This window comes from Pterocles gutturalis, unplaced genomic scaffold (assembly GCF_000699245.1).
Source record: "Pterocles gutturalis isolate BGI_N339 unplaced genomic scaffold, ASM69924v1 scaffold4373, whole genome shotgun sequence".
Lineage (NCBI taxonomy): Eukaryota > Metazoa > Chordata > Aves > Pterocliformes > Pteroclidae > Pterocles > Pterocles gutturalis.
Genome location: NW_010122797.1, coordinates 11961 through 30767, shown reverse-complemented (window position 1 = coordinate 30767; position 18807 = coordinate 11961). Strand labels below are relative to the sequence as shown.

At 47.8% G+C, this 18807-nt stretch overlaps 1 protein-coding gene across 1 annotated transcript in view; it reads left to right on the top strand.

Moving 5' to 3' along the window:
* The window catches only part of ZC3H18 (zinc finger CCCH-type containing 18), a 39244-nt gene that overhangs the window by 10251 nt on the left and 10186 nt on the right, over positions 1 to 18807 (top strand). Inside the window, 6 exon segments of the mRNA XM_010077632.1 lie at positions 1139 to 1256; positions 2579 to 2862; positions 13761 to 13961; positions 15038 to 15163; positions 16662 to 16763; positions 18545 to 18688. Of these exon segments, the coding sequence (XP_010075934.1) occupies positions 1139 to 1256; positions 2579 to 2862; positions 13761 to 13961; positions 15038 to 15163; positions 16662 to 16763; positions 18545 to 18688 (975 nt within the window).

The following is an 18807-nucleotide window of genomic DNA, read 5'->3' as shown; positions in this document are numbered from 1 at the left end:
TCTTTCCCTTGGGTTATTGTTTCAGACAAAAATAGAAATCTTAAACCATTTTATGTTTTAATATATGATTTAAAAGCACTGAAAGAAATACAGGTAGCGCAGCACTTACATCTCAGCCCGTTATAGATTATTTGGCACTTTTTAAATGCCAAAAGTGGGCCCTTTATTCCTTTTACCTACAAGTCAGAGTCTCATGGATAATTTGGAATTTGGGAGCACTTGCTGTATAATCTTAGCTCTGCCACTGAGTCCTCTGTGGCCCTGGAAGTTTGTTTCCTGTACCCACCACCCTGTCTTTGCAGTGGATCTGATATTTGCACTCCAGGTGGCTGGCAGGGATTGGATATTGTTGTGTATGTGAATTCAAAAACATCAAATCATGTTAACAGAAATCATCAAATGGAGGAGACATTGCGGATTTAAGGAGGGTGGGGTTTAAACCCTTTCCTTCCCAAAAGCAATTCCAGTTTTGTGTCTGAGCTGGGTGTGCCACGGGCTTGCCAGTGCTTCTGTGTGCTGGGGGGCCAGCACCAGTTTCCACTGGAGAATATCAGTTGCAGATGCAGTTACCTTCATTGCATGGAGGAATTCCAGGCGTAGGGACAGAGCCTTGCTGGCCTGCCCCCAAAGCTTGGATTCTCCCAGTGGAAAGCTCGGCAAGAGCTCCTGTCCTGTGCTGGTGGCACTGGGATGCCCCCATCCCCTCCGGTGGCAGGGGGAGTAGGGGATCACGATCCGTTCCACTTCGGATGAGATGAGCTGCGTGTGCATGGACAGCGCAGCTCTGAATCAATGAGGCAAAACATGTTCTGTTCCATTTGCATACATTTGAAGGGGCTATAAAAAAGCAATTGGGGTATCCAATTTCTGCATCCTTACCACATTGATTTGGTTCATAACATTCTTTTTTTTTGTGTTTATCAAGAAAGGTTTGTGCTTTTCTCTGATAAGCTTCACTTAAAAAAGACTGTCCGTTTGGGGTATGTAGAAAATAAACCACTTTGTATGGTCACACTCCGTTGAACATGTTTTTTCTTGTCAGTGCACAGTGACTAAGACCTGGCCTAGAACACGTAGTGTTTCTGTATGGCGACAAGGCGATATTTCCCTTTCTAACCTTCCCTGTTTTTCATTGTAGGCTTGATCCCTATACAGATCCCTATTATGACTATGAAATAGAACGGTTCTGGCGTGGTGGGCAGTATGAGAATTTCAGGGTTCAGTATACAGACCCAGATCCATATCGTAACTACAGAGTAAGTAAGGTAATACCCCTTTCTGCCTTCTTCCCTTCAACTTTCTTCCAGGAATTTCTGGTGCTTGTCATGTTTCCAGTGCAGTGGTTGAAACAGGATTTTTCATGTATGTTCAAGATGCTTAATCTTACAGATTATTAAATCTTGACTTAATTACTGCACACAACACACTCTAGGTGAAGCTGAGACCTCATCAAGGCCAGGCTGGATGAGGCTTTGAGCAACCTGGGCTAGTGGGAGGTGTCCCTGCCCACGGCAGGGGGTGGAACTGGATGTGCTTTAAAGTCGTTTCCAACCTAAACCATCCTGGGATTCTATGATTTTACAAATGGGAGGATGTTCTGTTTCAGCATGATGAAGGCAAGCGCACGTCTGCGGTGGGAAGAAGGTTCCATTTCACGTGCGCTGGCTGCTCCTCTGCGTGCCAGGCAGCTGTGCAGCGCCGATGGCCCATCTGCTGCCGTTCTTGGGAATGGTGGAGAGGGAGGGAGTTTCCAGGAAATAACCCGAGTGAGGAGCGGTTTGCTTGTCAGTTATTGGGATAGATGGAAAGGATTAGATTTGGACAGGCGTGCTTTGTGTACAGACGGAGGCTCCGGCATGACTGTCCACCACTGGTGGAGCTGCACGTTGGTTGATTGAGTCAGAGGAGGAAAGCACCCAGCCAGCTCCTACAATCCCAGATGCTGTTGGTTGGTGTTGCTCTGCTGTAAGGTGCTTGATGAAAATAAGGCTATGAACCCTTTCCCTCCGCTTTCTGTTGCCCTCGTGCAAACTGTCGTGCCTCAATAGTGGCAAAAATAATAAATCCTGCTCAGCAGGGAGCTTTTCACTGGTATTTGTATCACATCCTTTAAAAAGTGGCTTTTCTTTTGCTCGAAGACCTTGCTGTTCTGCAGAAGCGGTGCATGAACAGGAGCCTGGCCTCGCTGTTGTTGCAGATGATGCACCATCAATTATTTTCGTGCTGCTTGTTTGTAGAGTTAATTGGCTTGTTATAAACATGATTAGCAACGAGAGTAAGTACTTGTAAACATCAGTACATTTATTTAATAAGCGTAATAAGCCAAATTAATCTTTGACTGTGGCCTTTGAAAATTACAGCTGTGATGAATATGATGCGGTGTTTTGTTCCTCTCCACTTTCTGCCTGCTCAGCAAACACTGATGGCCAGCAAGCTCCGGATTATTTATCTCGATGCTTTTCTCTAACATGGGAGGGCGTATGTAATCGCTCGCGGTCCAAGACTTTGAAACCTCGCTGGCCGCTTTGTTAGGAAATGTTACCGCAGTGTCACGATGATTTCTTTTTTCTTTTTAAAGGAAAGGGAGCGTTGAGAGAACAGACAACGAGAAAGGGAACGCGAGAGGGAGCGAGAGCGGGAACGGGAGCGACGCCAGCGGGAGCGAGAACGAGAAAGGGAACGGGAGCGCGACAAGGAGCGCCAGCGGCGGAAAGAAGAGTGGGAACGCGAGAGAGAACGAGTGAAGAGAGATGAAAAAGACAGGCAGCACAGGGACCGGGACAGGGACCGAGACCGGGACAGGGACAGGGAACGTGAAAAGGAGAAAGAAAAACCAAAGCCCCGGTCCCCGCTGCTGCCAAGGTAAGCGTTTGCTGGGATTACAACTTGACATTTTAGTTGATGTTGTGATTGCTGTGGATCACGAACCAGGCTCACGCTGGTGGCAGTGGAGAGGATCCCTCCTGTCCACAACTCTTGAGTAAAGTAGTAGTTTCAAGAGGAAGGCAATGCTTATAATGAGCTGTGCTGGCCACTAAGTGGAGCTAAAACATCAGTAAGAAGCGAGTGTGCATAACCTGACTCTGGAAGGAGGAGAGCATCTGTCCTGTAGGTATGGAGATGTTCGGCTTGTCCCTGTTCCCTTGGGGCTAGAGTACATCTTGGGAGGCTGGCTGAGTTCCCAAGCACTGAGAGAGTCACCGCAGATGGTGGCAACTCCCTTTGAAGCCTTGACAAATGTCCTTTGACAAGAACCAGAGCTGGTTTGGGAGTTTGTGGAGAGCAAAAGCACCTGGGGATATATTAAGTAAAACTCCCAAAAGAGGCTAGAAAATCTGAAAGCATTGTATGCCTTGAGATGAGGCTGCTAGGTGTTACGGTGGAATTGCAGTGTGGAGTCAGGTTTTTTTTGCCTCTACTTATTTGTTTCTGAAAATCCTGGTTCTGACCTGTCTGAAAGAGAAAATTGAACCAGACAGTCTAAAAGTCGAGGAATTTCAAAAGTGCATCCTATTCTGTTTCTTTGTCGATTATTTTAGTACTGCGGCTTACCAACATGCTGTGCATCAGGCATATTTGTAAAGCACCTTATAATGTCGCAGCTGAATATAGAACTTGTCTTATGGGAATTTCTAATTTCGGTTCAGAATTAGAGAAAAGGATCAAATTTCCTGCGGAAGGACATCTCCAGGAAAGCTTATTTAGCAGCGTCAGTGTCTTGGAAACTAGTGACGGATGGAGTCATCCAACAGCGTGTCGAGGGCCACGTGGACGCAGAAGCGTGTGTATGTGTGTGGTGGGGCACAGGGGCGTGCGGGGAAGCTGTTTCCCAGACATACTGGAGCTTCTCCTTCTGCCTGATGTCTGGGGAGTTTCTCCAGCACTAGAGGAAGGTGTCAAACACTGTGAGTGCGAGGAGGAGTGGGTGTTAGCAAAGAGCAGGGCTAAGAAGGCCTGGAAGGAGGTGCCACGTGGAATTGTCTGGTTTCAGGTGGGAGCAGGGTTTAGTCTTGAATCTGGCACAGAATTTTATTTGCATTACCAGAAGGAAAGCTGATTTTTTTTACGATGACTCTTGTATCCAAGAGGAAGCCACAGTTTCAGAACAGTTTAAAGGTGTCTTGTGAGCGCTTTGCAGTAGCAGAGTGGTTGTAGGAATACATTTAATTAGATGCTGTGTTTAATGCTAATCTTCACTTACAACCATAATTAGTGCACCTTAATTACCACATCTGCTGTTGGTTTGTGCTCTGGTTGGGTTAGTGATGGAAGAGATCATGCTGTCCAGGACCATGTGATGATGATGACAATGATGAAAGTGGCATCAGCTGATTGACGTTAGTCATTAACTGTCACCATGATGAGGATCACTGCGTGCCAGGCTGAGGTTGCTGGTCGCTCCTGCCCTTGGCACTTGTCCTGGGTCATGGGACAGGGTTCTGGGGGAGAGCTTTCGCTGTTAATGCCGCCCAGGGTTTGCTGGGTAGGAGTGATGGCCGTGTTCACCGATCTGAGCTCCATCTCGCCCTGTGTAAGCCCCTGTGAGCCGAGAGAAGGGATTTATGGTGTTGGTGACATGATATGCTTTACGGATACAGGTTCCCTGCTTCTCTCTCTGACACAAGCAGCACTCAAGGGAGCTGTGGATACCTCCTGGATCTCTAAACCAGGCTTCTTAAGACAAGTCTTAGTAAATTAACAATAGTCCTTGGTACACCTCTTTGCCTTTTTTGTTTTAACTCTGCTGGTCTTTGTAGAAGCAGATCGCAGAGGAGCTGCAGTTGGAAGTGTCCCCAGCCTCGTGCTGTAATGCCAGCGCCGGTGGCTGTAGGACCAGGCAGGGAGGTGAGAGAGGGACAGCAGGCAGGGTTTGCCTCTGGCTTCATTTCTGTGGGGCTTTAAAAGCTGGTGGCAAGAAGCGTTTGTAACTTTTATGTTGAATAAGGAGCTAGTATTGAGCGGAAAGATTTAAAAATCCCCAAAAAACATTTTAGGTCAGCACCTACACACAGTATTTCCTCTTGGAGGAGAGTGGGATTAATGGGAGTACTTACCAGTAAACCCCAAAGCCATGCGTTGTTGCAGGCAGCTCTCCAAGTGCTCGTAATGGGACCTCAGTTCCCGCTGTTAAAACCCGTGTCAACACGAACGCTCTTACTTACAGCGTTTACAGGTGTAGGGATGTTTGCAGAGAAAACAAAAGTGCAGAAGTAAGTTTTCAGAAGCTTTATAGCACAGTAAAAGCATAATTCAACATCTTTTCCCTGGGAGAAGACACCCCTCATCCTGCAGTTGGTGTTTCCCTACGCTGCGTTCCCCGGAAGCCTCCATCACGCGTACGGTGTGACTTGGCTCATGGCATCGCCGGTTTTGTCCCATGTCACCTTTTTGACAGGCTCCAAACTTCCTCGTGGCAGTGCCATTCGAGCCGTCTCACCTTTTCTCCAAATACCTTTGCGCCGAGGGTCAGGTTTGGCACCTTGGGATTAAACAGCTCCCGAGTTTGTTTAATGTGTAAAAAGCTTGTGATCGCTTCGCAATTGCTTCCTGGGCAGCAGGGTGTACGATAGTGGCGTAGCGCTCACCTGCAGGTCTATTTTTAGACTCCGGGCTTTCCCTAATCACTCCATCCCAGCTTTTGGCAAGTCCGGCCTTTCCAGGCGTCGCGCGGCGATGGGGGCTGGCTCCTGCTGGCTGCAGGCTGCTGCCCGTTAACATTCCTGCACCAAAGGCAGCGCCGGTTGGAAAACTGCTCCGCAGAGGTTGTGCAACCTGCGAGGAGCTTTGCCAAAGGCAGAGCTGAGGATGTCTGTAATTACAGGTGGATGTCGGTCTGGCCATCAGCGTACGGGTTCCCTGGAGTAGAGGCTGGAGGAAGGAATAAACGGACAAACAGCTTGCGGACTCAAAAGGGATGAAGGAAAAAAAGCTAATAGCCAGGAACATGAAAGCAAATTCCATTATATGGAAAGCAAGGAGGTTTAATGTGATCTCTGAACAACAGTGAAGCAGTTAAGGCTAATAACACAGAGGAGCCAGAGGACTTCCTGGCATCACTGGTTGCTACAGATGAGGAGAATTAGCATTTAACAACAAACAAAGATTGTCAATCCTAATGGACTCAGTGGCAAATGTTTCTCCTCGAACCTTTTAAAAGCAGAAGCTGCAGTGTTTAGGCTTCGAGCAGGATTGTCACATGTGGATTGGACTTTTTTTGGAAGGAGTGTGCAGTTGCTGCTTTATGCTTTAGGGTTTTTTTTTCCCCAAGCTTAAGGTGAGTGCTCCAAGAAGTTTATAATCTGAGATTGCAGTGCTAGTAAAATTGTTCCTCCCCCTCCTCCTCCTCCCTCCTCAGGCACCGAGCGCTGAAACAAGCCAGGACACTTTGTGATCAATGAGAGGATAACTTGGCTGGCTGGCCTCCTGCTCCCCATCTCCAGAACGAGTTCTGGTGCCCCAGGCTCTGGCTGATTTTGCTGAGTGCAGAATTTCTGCTTTCGATCTCTGTCTTGCCAGCGTAGCTCACTGTTGTGCAAAGGATTTCAGGGATAAAGAAGTGGCATGAAGTAGGTTATTTGGAGAAACTTAGAGCAGTGCAAGATGTTCTTACCCAAGGTGCTGGCCTTTAGCTGTGAGCAAAGGCCCTGGGCACCGAAATGGTAATTTGCTGTAATCCTTCTATTGTTGCACAGGTCTTTATCCTGCCAGCATCCGAGAGAATCTGATTGTTTCAGGAGCGCGTTAAGCAACACGGGTAGTGTCGAGGGACCTGTTAGCGGTTGTATTTCCAAACCAGGGAGGGATATGGAGGAGCTGGACCCGCTGGCGAGGGCAGCAGGCTCGGTATCGCTGCTGGGGTAGCACTAGGGGGTTGTTCACCGAGCAGCGAGGAAGAGGAGGAGGCGATCCATGCTGCAGGTCCGGGAGATGGGCACTGGTTCCTTTTCCACCTCCGTGTCCCCTGTGGGCTCTGGTGAGAAGCAGCATGGCAAACTGAACCTTCGGGTGAAAAATTTGCCATCTCTGGTTCTCAAAGAAGTTTGTCCTGCAGTCTGACCTAGAAGCTGTTTCCGTGCAGACGAGTTTGGTCTGAGCCTGTGATATGGACCCCAAAATGTGGGGAATGCTGGTGCCAGGCGGGGTGAGGAGGAGGCTGTTGTCCTCAGAGATGTCCCAGTGTCCGGACAGGAGGTGACAGCAGCTCTGAAGCTGCCAGGAAGGAGCAGTGTCCCAGTGAACCCTCCTGTGATTATTGCACACACGACAGTTTTTTGGAAGGAAGTTTTCTTCAGCCGGACTAAAGACTTATTGATGGACTGCACTTATGCAGCCATTAAAAAATAAATATAACACCTGCAAGTAGGGATGCTGTAAAATTTAAAGCGATGTCAGAAAGGGCAGCTATTCTGTAGCAAATAATAAATCCTTCGTAAAACCCTTCCAGCACAGAGCGCTGTACTTCTTTCCAGCTTCCATTGAGGTGGCAGGAGCCCTCAGTTATGAGTTGCTCTATAATGCTGCAGACCCTGGGACAAAAAGTTGTGTTTTCTCTTGGCAGAGCTCACCCTTGCTTTGTTTTTTTCAAGCTAGTTCAAATTGTCTTTCTAATAGGTTGTTTTTAATCTCTGGGGTGAGCACGTTAATGAGCAGGATAACCTGAGTGTAAAAATCAATGAATGCAGGTTACCCAGGGCTGGCAAGTTAGGAAGTGTTGGAATGAGGTTGATTAGATAAAGGAGTGGCAAAAGTAAGGGAATGCAAATGGAGTGATTCATGATTGTGTGTGTGTGATCACAAACCAACTGAACTAGTTTTTCGGAAGAATCTGTAATTCTCAGTGTTCCTCGGTCGTAATCATCTTTCCCGGCAGCTTCTGGCAGTCTCCCTGTGGATCTGCTCCCTGGTTTTTGGGCATAAGGGCTCTGTACGGGAGCAGGTGCTGCCCAAACAGAGCTAGGTGCTTTGGTGGGCTTAGTAATGGCATCTCATCCTATTGTACAAAGAAGATGCATCAAGCTGGTGAATTTTATCTTCTCTTAGTTTTCCCTGTGGAAATGACAGCTGTTTCTTAGAAGAAATCCTTCATTTGATCCTGTTTGTCCCGCCACAGGAGGAAGATCAGGCAGGATAGACAACTATTTGAGTCAGGCATCGGTAAGACCCTGGACTGCTCTAAGTTAGTCTTAACATCCATGAAAAGTTCCTGAGGGGGAGAAGCAGTCTCTGTCAGGAGGCATCGGTTTGCTCTCCAGGTGTCTGCACCTTCTCTCCACGCTGCTTTCAGCGCTACACGGGGCAGCATCGCCCAGAAGAGGATTTCCCTTCTCCCCACGTACAGAACATGCCCCGTGCTGCTGTGCAGTTCTTGGGACTCCTAGTCAAGTGCCTTTATGGTAACGCTGCGGTGATAAACATTATAATAACTTGTTTACATCCCTGATTTTTGTGGTGCAGCTTCCAGCTGGAGCAATGGAAGCTGGTTAGACGGCTTTGCTTTCATTTATGGTCCCAGTTCGTTTGGGAAGTTAGTGATAATAACATCTCACCGCGAACCAAATCAGCAAAACTTTTCAAAGTTCTCTACAAAGCATTTCTGTTGACTGGAGTTTTTATTCATCTTTCTGGTTCCTGAGGTTCTGCCTCCGCTTCCCGGTAAAAGGAGACGGGTTTCATAACCGTAAATCAAGAGGAAGAAGGGCATTGAGTGACTCAGATGTGGATCTCAAGGAATGTGTTTTTCTTTGGCATTTCAGAGATGGAATTACTGGAGAGATCCCACACGCTGGATTTTATTAAAGCGTTGCAAAGACTAGGGCAGAATGGCTGCATGCGGGTACATCTCATTTAGAGGAGGCTCTCAAGGCGTCAAATGCTCAGCCCTCGGGGTAGATCCCGTCTCAGATACGTTTATCTACCTGCTGTGATGATTTCATACTGCAGGTTCAGATTGTATCTCCACTATTTAATTTCAAAGCCTCTCCCCATCAGGCTTTGAAGAAATCTTTTTTTTTTTTTTTTAAGCAACTGATAACTCTGCTTGAGATCGAAACATCTTGAGAAAAGCATATCCTTAGCTAATATTTCACCAAGAGCAAACAGCACCGCTTCCAAGGTTCAGTATTTCCCATCGCAGCTGCACATAGGTGGGAGCTGTTGTCCCTCTCCAGCCACACAAGTGACTTGATTGTGCCAAGACAGGGAAAAAATCACACTGCTGGAACTTACTTTGCAGCAGTTGTGGGTCGCTTCACAACTGCCTTGGCACGTGGCTCCGATCGTTCCTCGAGTCCGTTTCCTCTGGAAAATTCCACTGACACCGAAGGAAAGCTCATGCCGGCGCTGCTGACGCAACACTCCCTTTCCTGCAAGAAACGAAAAGGCTTTTAAATCATCGGTGGACTTTCCTCTTTCAGAAAATTGAGCTGTAACTACCGGCCAAAACAGCAGCCCTGGAGCCAGGCTGACGTCAGGGGTGACCGCGGGGGATAAGGTTTGCGTTACCCGCTGGAGCCCTGTCCCACGGGGAGGGGGAAGGACGGAAGCACTTTTCCCAACAAGCTTCTTTTCCCCTGTAAGATTAGAAATGCTTCGGCGTCATTTGCATAATACATGAGGAAAACTTGAGCCGTGCGGCTTTGCTTTTCCCCCTTCCAAATTCTTGTTGAATTCAGTGACGTGCTTCAAACGGGGTTTATTTGGGAGCCGGAGCGCGTGCGGTTGGGAGCTGGCTGACCTGCGCTGCGGTTTGCGTCGCCAGCTGGAGCTGCCTTTGTTCCTCCTCTCATTGCCAAAGCCGTGTTCAGCTTCAGTTCTCCGCTTGATTGCTGTAATTAAATTCCAGGCAAATATACATTAACGTTGTTCGTTCTGGAAAATAAAGCATTTCGTTATTTTAAGGTTAAAATGGGCTTCGGAAATAGCGAAGCTCTGCATGCAGACCTTGCTCATGCCCTGGTGATGCAGGATGCTGCTCCGGGGGCTCTGGAAGGAAATTAACGGCTTTTGATCAGTCTGTCTTGTCAAGCTCTTTTATACCCTCTGATTTTTTATTTTTTTTTAACCTCTTGACATAGACCTACCTAACTAGGGAGTTAATTCTCAAAGATTTAAGGTGTTGCCTGAAAATTTGAATTTGGTGAAAAAGGAGACCAGGATTCCCACCTGTGCTTTAAAGGCAGCACAGGAGTTTTTTGCCAGCTGCTCTCTGTGCCAAAGCGCGTTAGATTTACCTGCAGCAGGGACTGCCCCAGCCCGGGGAACGGCGCGGGGCTGAGGATGGACTCGTACAACGTGCTGTGAGCTGATCCCCTGGCTCACCAGCCCGAAGCAGCCAGACTGCTTCTCTCCTTCCCTCCTGTTTGCTGTGGGTCAGCTCCTGCAGTTGTTCAAACCCTGCCCTGGGCTGGTTGGACTCACTGACCCAGCAGCAAACTTCTGTTATTTGTTTTTTTTTCCCCTCTCCCTGTTGAATGAAGGAGTTAAGTTGGCACATGGAGGGCTCTGACAAGCGCCAGATCCAGCCCAAGGGAAAGGAAAATCACCCAGTTGTAAGAGTGAAAATGAAAATAAAGCCTCCCCCTTCTCAGGGTCGAGTACATCACACCCAGCGCTGGGCGCAGCGATCGCGTTCGGCAGGGCTCTGGGCAGCCTTCCTGCCTGATCTGGGCTGGGAGCCACGGGCCGGCTGCCTGCTGCCGCTGCTCCATGGGCTTTCCTCTGCGAGCCTTACAGCTTCCTCTGCTTTCAGCCCGGCAACAGCACGGTACCAGTACCAGGAGTAAGTTTGGTTGAAGCACCGTTTCATGGGCTGCTAGCCTTTAGGAGTCTCTTCGGTGAAAATCATGCAGGCTGTAATTGAGAGGTTGGTCGAAGGCAGGTGGTGAGGATCTTGGCAGTCGCTCTGGCTTACTTTCAGTTCTGACTCCCAAATTCCACTGGAGGAGACAAGCCAAGCAGCATCAGATACCAGTCCCTCGTATTAAGTTGAACAAGTTTATTTGTGATGCTACATGTTGGGCACGCAGGTAGCTCTTGAGGAAAGGCTTTGAAAATGTCCTGACACGAGCATCATCTTTCTTTCTTGGCTATAGTATGGTAACATATTTACTGCTGAGTCAAAAAGCCAAAGCGTATCCAGAATGAGGCTTTCTGTTGTGGTTTTCCTGGGGAAAAAAAAAAGTCTTTCCTCCAGAAAGTGACTTCATCGAGAGAGAATTGCATCAAACCAGGTAATAGGTGCAAGTAATGAGCTTTGCTTTCCTAGTCATCTCTGCTCCAAGCTGTGGAGTTCAGCGTAAGTTGTTCCCACGTGGGCTCTGAGCTGAGGTCCAGCTCCCAGGATGTGCTGCTGTTGGACACAAATGTGGGCAAGTTGGTTTATTGAGAATAAATTCTGTAGGAGACTTTTCTTTCTGAAAACGATTGCAGAAGAGAGTTGAGCCTGGAGAGGGGCAAGGTCGTTCTTGTTTCTGTCACCTTGGACACTGCAGTGGAAGGTTTCTCAGCAGGCTTTATCCAGGTTTTCGGGTGGAACTGCCTCTGTGCCAGCAGAATATTCCCCCTGCATCTCCCAAGGCATGCAGACTGCCGACCCTCAGGAAGGGACGTTGGAGCAGGATGTCGCCTAGCGTTACGAGCATCCTCGCATGGTGTTCTCCTCCTTTCCTGCTTGGTGCAAGGTGCGCAGGCTGTTCCCGACCTCCCTTTTTCTTCCCACTCTGCGCTTAGCTGCTTTGAAGATACTCCGGATGTCAAGGTGGCTTCAAAATGAATTTGTATGGAACGAGAGCGTGATCCTGGCTGGGACTATTTAGCATTTTCAGCCTATAAATAATAGGCCTGGTCGGTCTCAACCCCACATTCAGAGTCATGGTCTTCCTCCACTGTTAGATACCCAGATACAGTTGTGGCTAGAACATGGACAATTAGCCCAGCTCCCTGCCAGTAACACATGCTGTGTGAAGTGGCGTGTGTTGGAGCAGCGCTGGAGAGGGTGATGATGCTAAATGGAGATGCTGGTGAGTAACGCTGAGCCATAGCCCTGCTTGGGACTCTTTTACGAGGCAGTCAGCAGTTTTGTGTGTTCATATGTAAGCGTCGTCTTCTGAGGCTGGAATGAGATTTGTGGTGAGTGTGAAGGAAGAGTTTCTCCTCCCATAAAATTTTGTATATACCCAGATAAATGTGGGACAAATTGTAAAATTGATGCAGTTATGTCGGCGAAGATAAGGAAAGAGTAGGATGCTGCGCTGGATTTTAAAATCAGCGTATAAAAGTTTGGGAGTCAGGGAAGAGGCGAGAGGCTGTAGGAGGTTTAACTCTGTCGAGACGGTGTTTTAATACTGCCGAGCAAGGAGGTGAGACTCCTTAGTGACTAGTGGAGCCTTCAAAGGGCAGGACAGGCTGCTAACAAAGAGCTTTAATTATCCTGTTGTCTGTTGAAAAAGTGTTGTGGCAAGAAGCGCAGTCCATGGAATTATTAGAAAACTTGGAGGTTGCTTTTTTTATCTCAAAAGGTGGAGGAAGTTGCGTGGGGAGTGGTTGCTTCAGTGGTGTGACTAATGGGGTGGTACTGGCTGAACCCAGCTGCGGATGGTGCCTGCCTGCCCCCAAATTCTCAGAGCAAGAGGGTTCATCATTTTCATTATATTCCTATATATCCATCATATATAGGAATAAATGCATCTTTGTACTGGTAATTTGGTGAGTGTGGTGGACTTGGTAAACCTCTAAGCAAGCACTAACTGCCTAAAACCCGAGGGAGGAGGTTACGAGCAGGTGACTGAACAGGTCAGAGTAAGGGTGAGGAAAAATCCCAAGTTAAATCACCCATAGATAAGAGAGGTCGTAAAGTCTAGACCTGAAGAAACTCAGCCTGGGTTACTTCGGGAGCTATTTGGTGCAGATGCTGCAAAGTTATCACTGAGTGATGTCAAGAGGGCTGTGGAGGAGAAGGGAAGCCTGAAGAACCAAAGAAAAAGGGGGGATGCAGCTAGAGTCCTTTGAAGGGAAGGGAGGAGACGGGTCTAGCCTGGCTCATCACGGCTTCCCGGATATCAGCAGCAGGAGGGCACGTGTTTGATGGTGTTTATAATTGCCTAGAGAACAAACGGTGATAAAACAGCCGTTATGAATTGCCTTATGCTCAGCTGATGAGGTGACTGTCCCTTTTGTAAGGGCAAAAACAAATCGGTGTGTCTTGGCTGCGGTAAGGCTTGTGACACGGTCCCACGTGGTGTCCTGATAAGAGTCATTCAGACTGAAGCTCTTCTTTTAGTGCCTGCTGGTTGTTTCCGGCAGTTTACAGATGCACGCTCAAAGTCTGTCCTTAGTCCAGCTCTGTTTAGTGTTCTCACTGCACTGGGGGCTGCCGACCAGGTTTGGTTGCTCCTGCTTGGCATGGGCGTAGGAAGAACCAGGTGTCACTGTTCCCCTCCCTCTTGCGTGTGCTTGGCTCTGTTCCTTGGAGGCCAAAAGCTGGACCTGACATCAGCTGGCAGGTCACTGCTTGGTCAGAGTGACAAAGTTTATAAAACTTGCAGGTACTGCTGTTTTGACAGGCTTGCAGTCAGTGATTGATGAAATGATGGCTGGTCTAACACTTCATCACCCCAAAATGATGCTGAATATCCCACAGTGGAGGTTGAGAGCTTGTACTGGTATAAAGGATGAATTTCTTGAGATCTTTTCCTGGCCATGTGCTTCGATTAGCCTTACTATATTAAAAAGTCTCAGCTACTTCACTCCTCTTTGTTTTCCAGCCGTCAGCCTGAGCCACCAAAGAAGGAGAAGGAGGCAACCACAATTACCACCACTCAGTCGAAGAGAGCAGATGAATGGAAGGACCCCTGGCGCCGATCCAAGTCCCCCAAAAAGAAACTAGGCGTCTCTGTCTCACCCAGCCGTGCGCGTAGGCGCCGAAAAACCTCTGCTTCTTCAGCATCTGCTTCTGGCTCTTCAAGGTGAGTGAAGGCAAAGAGGGTGGTCACATCCAAGCCTTGTTCGTGTCTTGGGAGATGTGACATGACTCTTTCTGGTCAGTGGAAGATGTTGAGATGTTTGGGAAAGCAGTTCGAGACTTGGTGCTCAGTAACAGCTGTGGGCACCAGCATGTAGGTATTGAGATGGAAGCCAGAGGGGATACGTAACTCTGGAGGCTGTGATGTGAGCTGTTGAAGATGAAGAAGAGACAGGTCCTTGGAAAAATCGCTCTTCAGAGAAATTAGACTTGGAAGCAATCCAAATGATTGGATTGGTCAGCTGGATGAAAACTGACCTTAATAAGAGCAGGAAGAGCTGGAAGCTGTAAAAATTGGAGCCTCTTCACCCCAGGAGTTCTGGAGGGATGAGGTGAGCCCACTCCAGGAAGAGCATGGTGGTGCTGCTGGGGAACCACTGGGGTTTTGGAGGCTTGACAGAGCCTTAGAGGGCTGCAGTGGAGCTTGGAAACCAAAGGGTGCGAGATAAAAAACACTTTACAGAAGGAAGCACCCTGAATCTAGGAGAGCTGAGGCACAAGCTGGATCTGTTTAAACGCTTGAACTTGAAGCTCCTGAAAAGAGGAGGGGGGAAAGTATCAGAGAGGAATGAGGAACATGCTGAATTGAAGATAAGGATCTAAAAACCAAAGCCTCCTGAAGCAGATAGCTTTTCTTGCTGGGATCACTGCACCTGAGATTTTTCTGTTTTCTCCTGCATGACCCAACCTATCAAGGGATTGTCTGGTGAAAAGGCGAAAAATTGCGTGGACAGAGTTCTCAAAAAGGGATGGAAAGTCATTAGCTAAGGGAGCTAAAGGAGGGGAGGCCTATTCAAGGGTGCAAAGGGGGTAGCAACAGCAGGATCCTCTCTAAAAGAAAAGGTGGTGCTGGAGGGCATGGGGACCGAGGAGAGGATATAGTCCTGACAGGTCACTGAAGAGAAGGCAGGTAATTTTTGATGCAGTGTTTGAGAACTTGAGAAGAATGTACTGGAAACAAGACCTTTGGTCTCAGAGGACTTCTCGAGAAGCACTGAATTTTAATATTTTTTCTTTCAGGTCCTCTTCTCGTTCGTCCACCTATTCTGGTTCAGGCTCCTCGCGATCTCGTTCCAGATCATCTTCTTACAGCTCTTATTCTAGTCGCTCTTCAAGACACAGCTCTTTCTCAGGCAGCAGGTCCAGGTAATAGCTCCTTGGATTTGAAAGCAATGGTTTACTGTTTTCCAAACACTTGCTAACAGCTACTTTTGCTGGTGCTTTTAAAAGCAAATGGCCAGCTCTTGAAATAAGACATTCAAACCAGTTTCCTGAGTGAGGGGAAATACGATAGATGGCAAGGCAGCCTGCTGGTTTGGTTGTTGAACGAAGCAGATACGTCAGCCACCCCCTCCTCTCCCCAGTACCCCCACCCAGGAGCACTGGGCTGTTGTGGCTGGGCTGTTTCCCATGCCTGTGGTAGCTGAGCGGTTGTAGGAGTCTGGCTGAGATTAAGGTTTCCATCATTTGCATTTTATGATTGGAAGAAGTTACTGGCATCTCTTTTCTATTGCACTGGTAATTCTATTTAAAGAGGCAAATCACATTTCTTTATTAAAGCAGTTGTGTCTTGTGATAGTCCCGACACTTCAAAGTAGCAATTCGGTGTCCCATGCTGATTAACCAGAGACATGTTTATTACTCTGCCACTTCCTTGCCCCTGCAGACAGTTTCCCAAGTCTGGAATATGCATAGTAGGAGAACTGGCTCCCTAGATAGGCACCTCTTCGGAGCTGAAATCACACAGATACCCAGAGTGGAGCTGATCTCGACGCAAGCACATAGGTGTTTCTGGGGGAGCAGCCTGACCTTCCCCCATCCGCCCCATTTCAGGCTGTCCTTGCATGTCAACGCCAAGCATAGGTGACACACTTCAATTAGCGTGCCTCTCTCAGGAGGTAGGAGAGTGAGGAACACCCAAGTGCCTAAGTGTTCTTCAGAAAGCCCATCACCGAGGTGTCTGGCTTTCTGAAGTGCTGGGCTGCAAGAAGGGTACTTCCAGCCCTGGCAGTGGGGTGAATCACTTGAACGCCAGCAGCTGGGGTGCTGTGTAAGTGCCTGGCCTCTTTGGTCAGTCCTGGTCTTAGGAAATAGCTCTTGCCCTTTGATCTGTTGGCTTTGATATACTCCACTTGGGTTTTTTTCTCCTTGTGTTGCAGAAATTACAGCTATCCAGTTAGATGTATTTTTTTGTTTTCTCACAAGATTGTTTTTGCTGCTGTTTAAAGGATTGTGGACTGCACTAGCAGTTACAGGAACATGAAGAAGGTTGAGACAGATCATGCTGAACTTGCAAGTCAAAAATCCCACTTACTTTCCTGCAGCCACATTCTCCCTAAGGAGCGAATACAGAGAGCATGAAGAAGCTTCAGGTGCTTGTGTGTAGTACCTGAGAGTGCCTCTCTTGCAGCTGACCCCATTTTTTCCTTTTATTTTCTACTTTTACTGCTGATCTGGTGACAGAAGTTGGTTTTGTTGAGCAGAGTCCGGATATGAAACTAAGACAATCTCAGACCCAGAGGAGCTAGTTCCTGGGATGCGGTCACTAGGCGAGGGAGGGAGTGGTGGCTAAGTGCACTGAAAGCCAGGAAAAGCCTTCTACAGTCCCAGAGACTGAGCTGAGCAATGTGTCCTTCCTTTCTAGGTCACGGTCCTTCTCATCTTCACCCTCTCCGTCTCCAACACCGTCTCCGCACAAGCCGCTTGCAAAGGCTAAAGGGGAGTTGTTACCGCCTGCTGGGAAAGGGTAAGGCTTCACCTCCCTTCTGATAACACAGTGCAGAAAACCTCCAAGCAGGAGCCTGATCCCCGGGTTGGACCCTTCTGACCTGGTTGATAGTTTAAGGAAGAAATGGAAGATGCAAAATATGACTCACTTAGAAGAATGCTCAGCTTTGTGTAGTTAATTAAATGATGACACTTTCACTTACTAAATCCAAGTTTAAATGTACAGATACCCTTAAGTATTATATAGAATAATTTAGATTGGAAAAGACCATTAAGATCGAGTCTAGCCATTAACCCAACACTACCACGTCCACCACTAAACCATGTCCCTAAGAGCCACACTGAGGCCCCCATCATGTCCACAAGTGTGTTAAACACACACGTGATTTACTGTTTAAACCTTCTGTGTGTGCAGATGGGTTTATACATGAGCTGTAAGAAAGTTTAATTCATTGCTCTACTGTAGGTTTAGTTAATGCACAGCCTTAGAATAAAGAAATGGTTCAGGCTTAGAGTAAAGAAACGGCTCAGCCTTAGAATAAAGAAATGGTTCAGCCTCATCTACTTTTAATATTGGAGACAAATTAAAGCAGTGCTATAGCTATGAAACTCTTTGGCAGACTGTGCCTGCTCTTTTAAATGCTTGAAGTTGCTATTTCACAAACTCCTGTAACACACAGTAAATGATGGATACGTTGGAGGGTGACACAACACTGTAGTGATGTCACCCCTTTTAGGGTGACCTGCAAAGAAATTACACCGTGGGAATCCCCCTGAATTCTCCAGAATATGGGACAATCCCCTTTGCCCCACTTCTTGTACCTTATTGACCTGTTTGTTTATTTTTTCCTTCTCCACTCGGAGGGTTCAGCCCTTTAAAGACACGCTCTGTCCACCTGCGGCGATGACTTTACACCCTTCAGGCGCACATTGCAGTGCTGGTTTGGTAACACACCGGCCAGCAGCCTGCACTAGCACGGGGATTGTTTTCGCCGCGTAACGTTGCACACACTTAATCCTGCCTTCTGCAGGGGATGAATACAGATATTCTTCAGCGCAAGAGAAGGAATTAACAGTCTCTTTTTTTGTATGCAGACATGTATGCCGTCTCCTCCCCAGTTAATAGCAGGTGTGACATCAGTGCTGGGGACGTTGGGCAGTAACCAGCTATTAGAGCAGAGGTTGGATCCGCTGAGCCCAGAAGCGAGCAGCACCGTGGCCATGCAAAGCCGTTCCCAGCTCATGTAGTGGGTGCTAGAAAAAGTCACAAAAGCGTTAGGTAGCGGTCCTCTGCCATGGTGCTACCCATCGGGTGTTCTGCAGGGTGACACGAGCTGAGGGACATTGTCACACACAGGCTCTTTTGCACCCTGGTGATCCGAGTGAGCAAAAAGAACATTTTGGCATAAACTCTGTGCATTTGATGCTGAAGCCTGGCTGGCAGGTGTTAAGTAGGTGTATGTGTTTTGGATAAAAATGCACAGAATCAAATGGATAAGAAATGGCAATTCCACACTGTCTGCTTCATTGGTTAATTTACAAGTTGAATGTCTCCAAAATTGGCTGTTTTACAGTGAGTTGTCATTGTCAAAGTGACTTGATGTAGAATATGGGAAACAAATCCCTTTAGTGGAATCTGTGTTGGGAGTGTTTTGGTGGCATAGCCACATGTCTACAGTAATTATGTCTGTATAATATTTAGTCAGGAACAAACATGAGTGCGTTTCGTCACTTCTGAGGATGTCTGTGGTCTGTACCTACCAACTTTGATCACGCACATGAAAACTTTAATTTTTGTAGTGAAAAATCTGTGAAGAAACTAGCTGCCCTTCCAGTCCCTCAGCCACTCGCTAAAATTACAGCAGCGGCCCCGGAGCCAGCCAAACCGGGGGATAATCGGGAGGCGAGAAGGAAGGAACGTCAGACAAGGACTCCACCCAGGAGGTAAGAAAGCTGTGACGTGGAGTGAGGCTTGATCTCGTGGAAGATAGATCCTGGGTTTCTCTTGGGAGTACCAGCTCCAAGGGCTCTTCATTATTAGAGGAGAAATCTGTTTCCTGGGG